General features: G+C 45.2%; 1 protein-coding gene across 1 annotated transcript in view; it reads right to left on the reverse strand.

Annotated features, from left to right (window-relative positions):
- The window catches only part of fam20a (FAM20A golgi associated secretory pathway pseudokinase), a 38,701-nt gene that overhangs the window by 10,740 nt on the left and 17,961 nt on the right, over positions 1–10,000 (reverse strand). Inside the window, exons 5-7 of the mRNA XM_063221936.1 lie at positions 5,832–5,910; positions 5,305–5,397; positions 14–129 (exon numbers count right to left, since the gene is read on the reverse strand). Of these exons, the coding sequence (XP_063078006.1) occupies positions 14–129; positions 5,305–5,397; positions 5,832–5,910 (288 nt within the window). The remainder of the gene's footprint in view (positions 1–13; positions 130–5,304; positions 5,398–5,831; positions 5,911–10,000) is intronic.

Consider the following 10,000-nt stretch of genomic DNA (forward strand, 5'->3'; position numbering starts at 1 on the left):
AGGGAGAGATTACCTGGAGAGGTGAAGAAAACACTTCTCAGTTCCTCGTTCCGAGTCACATGTAGAATCTCCCCGGAGACGTTGATGAATCGCCCAGCGACAGGTGGAACTCTCCGAAAGTCCAGTACCCTGTTAGATATATATGGAAAGCAGGTAAAACTTCAGAATAAGCTTTATAAAACACAGTAAATAATTAGCTAATTATCAATGCAACATTCACAAATGATTGTTAATGAGTAAGAAATACTATGTTAACACAGCAGACACAGTACAGCCGCAATAGTTCTGTAACGTTGTCCTCCACAGAGCAAAAGAGATGGAACCACTAGATATACATGTAGACAGGGCTGTAGCAGAGAGAGTAGAGAGAGAGAGGTTCCATTGGCCCATTGTTTCCTGGTTCTATTATGGCCCCCCTTAGGCAGACCTAGGCAGACCTAAGGGCTGTTCTATTCATTGTAGGAGCATTATGACACGCCCCTTTAGGCAGACTGGAACCTGGTCGCGTTAGGTGCCCATAGAAACCTATTATGTTGGCATATCTCTATACTTAAAGAATCTCTGGCTGTAGTACTCGAGACCGGACTTGGTCCAAGTCCGGACTCAAGTCCGTTTTCCTATGGACTTGGACTTGTCTTGGACTCGCTATCAATTGGACTCGGACACTGTCTTGGACAGTCTTGGACTCGGACACTGGTCTTACCAAATTAAGATTTTGGACTCAACCGGGTCTGTCTTTAGAATTTATGATAGCCAATGCTCTAAGCAAAATACAGTGGAGCTTGAAATCCAACAACATGTCTTCACATTCATGGCATAATTGACAGTCATCCTTTTCATCGTTTAACACTGACCGACATGTGACTCGGACTTGACTTGAACTCAAATGTTGTTGGACTAGGTCTTGTCTCGGACTTGAAACTCTTTTGACTCTGACTCGTCCCGGACTTGAATATTCTGGTCTTGGACTTGTCTTGGACTCTACAGAGGTGGTCTTGACTACAGCCCTAGATATAGAAGCGTCAGGCAAGCACACATGATCAAACGCATCCTTCGTCTTGGCCAGGACTCCCTGGAAGAAGAGTCACTGTGACTCAACAGGACCTTTCCTGGTTACTGTAAATAAAGGTGAAAGGAGCCAATTTCCACTTCACTGTGCAGTCGTAAGTGGGTTCTTACTCATTTACAAACATTTGTAAATTCTTTGTTTATAATTTGTTTTATTTAGTTGTTAATTAATTGTTAATAGTGTAAAATTGTAAAAAAAAAAGTGTTAATAGTGTTTTTTAAGATACTTTTTTCTGAAGTGTTACCTTATTATTAAATGTTAATAAAGTGTTTATAAAACTTTTTTGGGTAGCTATTCTAAAGTGTTACCTACACAACCCATATATTCCATAATCATCAGGCCTACTTCAATAGGGTGGTTCCACCTGCCCCTATCTTTAGGTTTAAGCTTAAACAGTGCTTCTCTGGCCCTGCCTCGGCCTTTAACGCTAGGGCACTGGGTTGCTGTGCCGGCGACCAGCATTTGGTTCCAGCCCAGGTCATTTGCCGGTCCTTCCCTGTCCCTCTCTCCCCACTCATTTCCTGTCTCTCCTCAACTGTCCGGTCAAAAATAAAGGCATAAAAGCCCTAAAAAATATAAAAAAATAGTGCTTGTCAAGTAGAGATCCTTCATTGATCCCGGAAAAAATAATGGTATCTGGCTGCGTTATGCACCATATAGGCCTACAAATAGCTAGCACACAATCATACACATTGCTGAACTTTTCCAAAAACAACCGCCACATTCCCTGCCTTTCCTAGTTTGTTTTCCCCATGAACGCAGTAGGCCACGACTCAGTCACACTGTTGAAGATGGGTGTAGCCAAAGGAAAGTGTTACCTTCCAAAAACACGGTCTCCTCCAAACTGACTGTGAAGCTGACATTCTTGAGAGTCCCAACCATAATTACTGAACCGTGCCGAATGCTGCATATGTGTAAGTATGGATCGCTATGTATGTATGTGCTTTCTCCACCCAACCTCAAGAAGATATTCTGGCCTGACAGTTCCTGACAGTTGGCAGTCTAAAAACAAAAATAAAACATGAATGGATAAAACAGACTACAAACTACAAGACATAAAAATGTCTCACTCAGAAGACGGAGTGCTGGAAATATAATTTAGATAATTAGCAATTACAACTGAATTGCACATCTTGTAATTCTACACTGCCAGAGCAAATGGGGAATATCAATCTGGGAGGCTCTCTGCTACGACACACTGCCTTGGGTTATGTCAAACAGCCAGATGCTGAGGCCCACAAACACAGCTAATTAAAATACTGAAGGCTGGGAGACACTCCTCTCTCTCTTCTACCCTAGCCTACCCCTCATTTGACACACACACACACACACACACACACACATACACACACACACACACACACACACACAGAGAGAGAGAGAGAGAGAGAGAGAGAGAGAGAGAGAGAGAGAGAGAGAGAGAGAGAGAGAGAGAGACTATGATTGTAAAGGCCAGCACATACGCCTGTGCATGCAGGCACACACACACACACACACACACACACACACACACACACACACACACACACACACACACACACACACACACACACACACACACACACACACACACACACACACACACACACACACACTCACACACACACTCACCACTAATGACAAGTCAGGGGCTTTGGACTGCCAGCCTGCCAAACGGCCATCGTCACAGTAGAACATCAGCAAAGTCACTATGTGGAGATTTGAACAAAGTGTCTGAGGTGTTTTTTTCCTTTTCACAAAACAAAGCTTTTTAAAATGCATACGTCCCCATATAGAATGCATTAACGAAATTAAATTAACAAATGCAAACGCAATTTACAATAGATCATTAACTTTAACATCCAAAGTACGAATGTGCATGTCAGCAAATTACAGTTTCACTCTTTTTCATGTATTTTTTCCTCACAAAGTTACTCTTAAATCGTTTCCATGAAATTAAGTTATTCCAGAACATCACCGCCAGCTTACATGGCCCATCGCCTCCTTCATTACGAAAACATTTCAAAGAGTATCAGCCATCGCTACCCCCTGTGAACAACCGATCCGAAAACCGACTTAATTATAATAGCCGCATGTGTGTGCTAATAATAATACGCATTATGGGATGGCGGCATACAGTATTCTTAACCGATGGCCGGGAGCAGCCTGCGGTGGTAATGCAATACAGTCAGGACTGGGCTGGGACAAAAACATCAGGCCGGGCATTTTCAGCCAAGACCCCTCAGCCAGGCATTGAGAGAGACAATTGCTACGTTTACATGAGACATTTAATTCAGAATGAACTCACTTTAATTCTGAATAAAGCTTAATTCCACTTTGAAAACGTCATGTAAACACATCACCATTCGGAATTAAATGAAAGATCAAAGTAAGCTCAACAGAAGTATTTAATTCCGTACCATTAATTCGGAATTAAAAACGTCACGTAAATGCAGTGAGTGAAGCCTGTAACAACATTTTAGTCCCCTATTACAAGCTATCTTGACTTCAACAGCCAAAATGAATATTTAAACCTGACTCGGAGAGGTCAGCTGTAACAGCATGGGCCAATACATTGAGTGGAGGACCAGGCCCAAATCATTAACAGTCCACCGGGTAAATGCCCTGTATGCCATATGGCCAGGCCAGCCATGAATGCCGTCGGTGTGATTAGGCAAACGGCAAACCCCAGTGCGGTCGGCCAGGCCCATACTTTGGGGCCTAGTCCCAACACGCCTAAAACACAGACCTCAAAGTGCCAATCTACCATGAGGTGGGAGTTTTGTTTGAAAACAGTAGACTGCGCTCAATGTATATATCCCGGGCCTCTCACTCTGAAAGGGCAATTGGCCTCCAGTGTAAACATACACATTTGTGAAACCGCAGGTGGGGGGAAATCGGCAGATAATGCGTACAGGCTAAATGCCTGGGAGAGATTTTCCTCATTAAAAAGAAAAAGCTCCATTGAGTTGTCATTTTCAAGCTGACAGTTTAATGACGCTCACGGCAGCTTTTAAGCCCCCCACCCCCACCCCATGCATCCATCATGCTTATTTCAACACTTTCTATTCAAGCCCTTTTTACGGTACACTTCAAATACAGTAGGCTATACATTTTTCATGTCAGTCTGTGTGTACATTAGCTTTTGAAATGTGAACAAACGTTCCGTACAAGCCCAAACACACCCACTGCAGGTGATATAGTAGGAGCTGGTTGAAATGAACTTCAAAGAAGTTTAATGTTAACATTTCAGTCTCTAATGAATCAGGAAATAACGTCTGCAACACCAACAAATTTATGAGAAAGTAATTCATGGAAGTCAGGATGTTGCAGATTTTGTTTCCAGTTTTATTTGAGCTGATAGTGTACGTCAGTAGCACCCAGACTGGTTCAAGTGGATGTGTGTGTTCATTATTGTGTGTTCATTCTTTATTTATTTCCAAATAATTAATGCATTATGTATGTTTGTGTGTGTACACACACACAATCATACATACAGTAAGTGTCTTCTTCCCAGGTAGGCTACTAAAGGTGTTTGTGACCAATGAGCCAATAGTAAACCAGGTGAAGTTAACCTTGTGGTAGAGGTCAATCATCTAACAGAAGAGGCAGGAGTCCTCATTTTCTTAACTAAATGATGCCTGCAGGTATATCTCTACAGTATAAGCATGTTTACCACTTCCTGTAGGTTAACTAAGTCTGGTTTATCACTTAACCATGTTCTTAGTGCACCCACCTCTGGCCTATACGAAGAAGCTGGTTCAGGAGTAAACCAGATTAAGTTAAGAGGTAAATCACCTAATACACGAGTCTGGAGTCCTCTTGGTTCTTAGGAAAATGAGTACTCCAGGCTTTTCTATGAGATGAGTTACCTCTTAACTTAACCTGTTAACTCCTGACCCAGGGGCGTCGCCAGACCTATTTTACAGGGGCACGTGCCTGGGCATGGATCTGCTGTGCAGTGTGTGTCACAAAAAAAAAAAACGACCTTGAAATTTTGCTCAAGTTTAGCATACAAAGTCTACAGAATGCGCAAAAAATAGCACACATGCTATTTTGCAGAACAATCTGATTGTATAGTTTAGATATTATTGTGTTTTGTATGCTTTTTATTATGCTATTTGCTATTCGTTGTGCTTTTTCCAAAAAGCGCTTTGCATTACTTTTTTGGGCCCTACGGTGCCCCTGTGTATTATTGGGTCATCTGACGCCCTTGTCCTGAACCGTGGTCTCATACCCCCCTGATCTCTCCTCACCTGTCGAGGTGGAAGGCGGCGATCTCGGCGTTGTGTCTCTGGAAGTCCACGAAGTAAAAGACGTCCTCAGGGGTCTCCTGACTCCTCTCCTGCCTGGACAGGAAGACACAGGGGTCAGAGGTCAGAGGTCATGCGTCATCACGCACATTGCAACACGTTTATGGTCTTTCCAATGTTCACTTCCATATTGTACATCAATCATCTGCGGTGCATTTCTCGAAACCATACTCCGTCACTTGGTCGTCACTGTGTGTGTGTGATTCAACTTTTAATTTGCTTCGGAATGCATGCACAGCCATTGCTACCTCATGGGCTTGAACACACAGCTATAGATTCTCATGGGATTGAACAATGTAATGTGATGTAATGTAATGTAATGTAATGTAATGTAATAGATACCTCATGGGCTCAAACAATGTAATGTAATGTAATGTAATGTAATGTAATGTAATGCAATGTAATGTGATGTAATAGATACCTCATGGGCTTGAACAATGTAATGTAATGTAATGTAATGTAATAGATACCTCATGGGCTTGAACATGGCCTTGCCAAAGTCCTGGAACTTCAGGGCCAGCTTCAGGTGATGTCCACTTGGCTTCACAACTGGTGGAGAGAGCAAAGAGGAAACAGTGGATGTGAGTGAATGTACTGTATGTGTTTACATGCATGTGTGTGTGTGGATGTCTAAAACTGAGTTAAAGTCCACACATCGAAATGTCTGACCTGGGAGCAGAATGACAAGATAAAAAAGAGAAAGAAGTTTTGCTCCCACTTGATTTTTAAAAATTTTCCGTGACGTTTCGGGTAATCACCCTTCTTCAGACGTGTGTGCAAATGTCTTACATACCTACAGTAAATCCAGCATTCCTACCACTAAAATATGAGTCTATTCAAATAATGTGGGAGAAAAAATGTGTAGAGTCAAGTCTTGTGGAGGGGAAATATGGCGGCCTTGGAGTAAGACATAGACTCGGGATCCAGACTACAAAACCTCCCCTTTGTGTTGAGAACAGAGCCCCTTAACGGGTGCTAAACCAGCCCAGATGGATGGATGGAAACCTGACCTCCAAACCACTTGGCCACCGCACCACTATCCCCTTCTCCTCTCCTCTTCCCTTCTCCTCCACTATACCCTCTTCTACACTTACCCACCATACCCCACATCCTCCTCTTCTCTTCTCCACTATCCCCCTCTTCTCTCCTCTTCTTCCTCCACTATCCCATCTTCTCCACTTACCCACCATGCCCCATATCCCCCTCTCCTCTTCTCCACTATCCCCCTCTCCTCTTCTCCACAATCCCCCTCTCCTCTTCTCCATTTAGCCACCACATCCCACAATCCCCCTCTCCTCTCCTTCACCGCGCTCCTCTATCCCCCTCTCCTCTTCTCCACAATCCCCCTCTCCTCTTCTCCACTATCCTCCTCTCCTCTCATCTTCTCCACTTAGCCACCGCACAACCTCAATCCCCCTCTCCTCTCCTCCACCGTACCCCACTATCCCCCTATCCTCTTCTTCCTCCACTATCCCCCTCTCCTCTTCTCTTCTTCTCTTAGCCACCCCATCCCTCAATCCCCCTCTCCTCTCCTCCACCATACCCCACTATCCCCCTCTCCTCTTCTCCACTATCCTCCTCTCCTCTTCTTCCTCTCTTAGCCACCCCATCCCTCAATCCCCCTCTCCTCTTCTCCACTATCCTCCTCTCCTCTTCTTCCTCCGCTATCCCCCTCCCCTCTCCTCTTCTTCCTCCACTATCCCCCTCTCCTCTCCTCCGCTATCCCCCTCTCCTCTTCTCCACTATCCCCCTCTCCTCTTCTCTTCCTCTCTTAGCCACCCCATCCCTCAATCCCCCTCTCCTCTTCTCCACTATCCTCCTCTCCTCTTCTTCCTCCGCTATCCCCCTCTCCTCTCCTCTTCTTCCTCCACTATTCCCCTCTCCTCTTCTTCTCTTCCATCCACCTGCTTACGACGACACTTTCATGCCAAGTCTCCGCTCACAGCACAGCGTATGTTTTACATGCCCGATGTTGACACAGCTGAACACTTCCTGCCAAGACCTGCTCCCACAGTGAGAGAGAGAGAGAGAGAGAGAGAGAGAGAGAGAGAGAGAGAGAGAGAGAGAGAGAGAGAGAGAGAGAGAGAGAGAGAGACTAGGTATGAATTAGGGACAGGGGAGAAAAGTAAGAAAGAGATGGAGAAAAATAATAAACAAAATGAACAGAAGATGCAGGAGAAGAGAGGAAAGTAAGGGATGGCAGAGAGACAAGCAAAGGAGGACAGAGAGAGAGAGAGAGAGAGAGGGAGCGCAGGGAAGAGAGAGATGCTCACTCATTCCAGTTAATGTGAAACAGCTACATTTGGGCTTCCTCTCAGCTGACTGATGATTTGCTGCGAGCTTGTGGAGGGGAAACAATACGGCGGGCCAACCTCTCCTCTCCTCTCCTCTCCTCTCCTCTCCTCTCCTCTCCTCTCCTCTCCTCTCCTCCACTCCCCTCTCCACACCTCACCTCCCCGCCTATCTCCTTTTTTCTCCTCCACTATCCTCACCTCTCCTCTCCCCTCTCCTCTCCTCTCCTCTCCTCTCCTCTCCTCCACTATCCTCTGTTCTCCTCTCCTCTCCTCTCCCCTCTCCTCTCCTCTCCTCTCCTCTCGTCTCCTCCACCTTCCCTCCCATCTCCTTTTTTCTCCTCCACTCTCCTCTCCTCTCACCCTCTCCTCTCCTCTCTTATCCTCTCCTCTCCTTCCCTCCTCTCCCCTCTCCTCTCCTCCTCCCCTCTCCTCCTCTCCTCTCCTCTCCTCCCCACTCCCCTCCCCTCTTCTCCTCTCCTCTGCTCCGCTCTGCTCTCCTCTCTTCTCCTCTTTTCCTCCTCTCCCCTATCCTCTCTTCCCCTCATTTCTCCTCTCCTCTCCTCACCTCTCCTCTCCTCTCCTCTCCTCTCCCCTCCTCTCCTTTCCTCCTCTCCTCTCCTCTCCTCTCCTCAACCCCTCCGCTCCTCTCCTCCTCTCCTCACCTCCTCTCCTCTCCTATCCTCTCCTCTCCTCTCCTCTCCTCTCCTCTCCTCCTCTCCTCTGCTCCTCTCCCCTCTCTGAGCCACCTGACCTGGGATTTGAGTTTGGCCAGACACTCTGTTCTCCACTTCAACAGATCCAGGTACTTTAAAACCATCACGGGAATACAAAACATTTTGAACAGATTTTTGCTCTCTTTTTTTGTTGGCTCTGACATTCCCTGCACCTTGTTGTAAACGTCTGGAGTCTTATGGAGGCTATTTGAATAGTGTATGATAATGTATCTATCACTTATTGTTACTGGTTATCACTGGTCCATCACTGTCACTCACCAATGTTAAATGCTCAGTATTATTTATTACTTCATCACTTTACTGGTATTGGACCATCACTGTTACTTGTCCTGTCTTGCACTTTGATGTCAGTCTGTAAATGTCCTGTGTATGTCTGTGTCCTTTCATGGTATAGAGAGAAAACGTCATTTCAATGTCCTTGTATGACCTGTGCATATGACGAAACTGACAATAAAAGCTGACTTGACTTGACAAAGAAATAAGCATACTAATGAATACAATGAAAACTGTTTGGACTAAATGTTGATTCTGATGCCTCTGTGGACATGGTGAAAGTCGGCCATCTTGAAAGTGTTAGCCTTCAAAATGCAATTACTTCATGTAGTATTTCCAGTGCTAAACAAATATTTTTTATGGTATTATACTGTAGAGTCGTTTTATACAGCTAATGATGAGAAATAGTAAACGCTACATGACGTAACAAATGAAACCTAGCCTGCAGTGAAGTGAAGTCTTTCAAACAGTCATTTCTGTCTGTGTCAGGCTTGTTGACCTTAGCTGGTGTGTTTTTTTTGTTGTTTCTTTTAAAACAGAGGTCACGGCTTTTCTACATAAGCCTTTGCTGCGGTAGTACACAGCCAGTGCTGCCAACGGTGGCGGCTGGCGGTAGTGGTGGCAGCGGTGTTTTGTCTGGGCCATGTGTGGGTTCGTGGCATGCAGAGACAGGATGCCTCTGTTACTGCTTAAAACCACAGGCCCCTATCCTGCAGGATTCAGCCTCTAACGAAGCCTGCAATGGTTTTCCCTGGATGGTAAATAAAGGGAACAGAACAGCACTTCTCGTGTATTCTATTGCCCGTCAGATGTTTCGGTCTTAACCTTCTTCAGTGTCGGTCCCCAACACAGAGAATCAAATTTGACACTTTCAAGCTACAAGTACTTTGAGCTACAAGTAGGCCTACTTAGCTGCTGTTTCTTATCCAATGGGACTTACAGATATGACAGAGTAGTGGTTACAGTCCATGGAGCAGTGTCGGGATAGGTGCCTTGCTCAAGGGCACTTCGGTCAATCGCCTCTAGTCGCTGAAATCACTTTTGTCTCCTCTGTCGCCAGTGACTCCATACACAGTAAATTACTTCAGTCGCTCAAGTCGCATCTGGTGTAGTCGTGCCTTAAGCCTAGGGCGCTTTCTAGACTGTGGATGCATTCCAATATGCAGACTCCCGTCCTCCACTTGTGCTTGTGGCCTCGCATTTTGCTGATGCCCCGCCTCCATAGAGAAAACAATAAAGTTTTCCCGCTGTCAGCCTAGCCACAACAGTTTTTGGGGGACTGTTCTTTACTCCATGCAAATGCGGAAATGACATTAGAATTGTGCTTTAGCAAGATAT

Source organism: Engraulis encrasicolus, chromosome 17 (assembly GCF_034702125.1).
Source record: "Engraulis encrasicolus isolate BLACKSEA-1 chromosome 17, IST_EnEncr_1.0, whole genome shotgun sequence".
Classification (NCBI taxonomy): domain Eukaryota; kingdom Metazoa; phylum Chordata; class Actinopteri; order Clupeiformes; family Engraulidae; genus Engraulis; species Engraulis encrasicolus.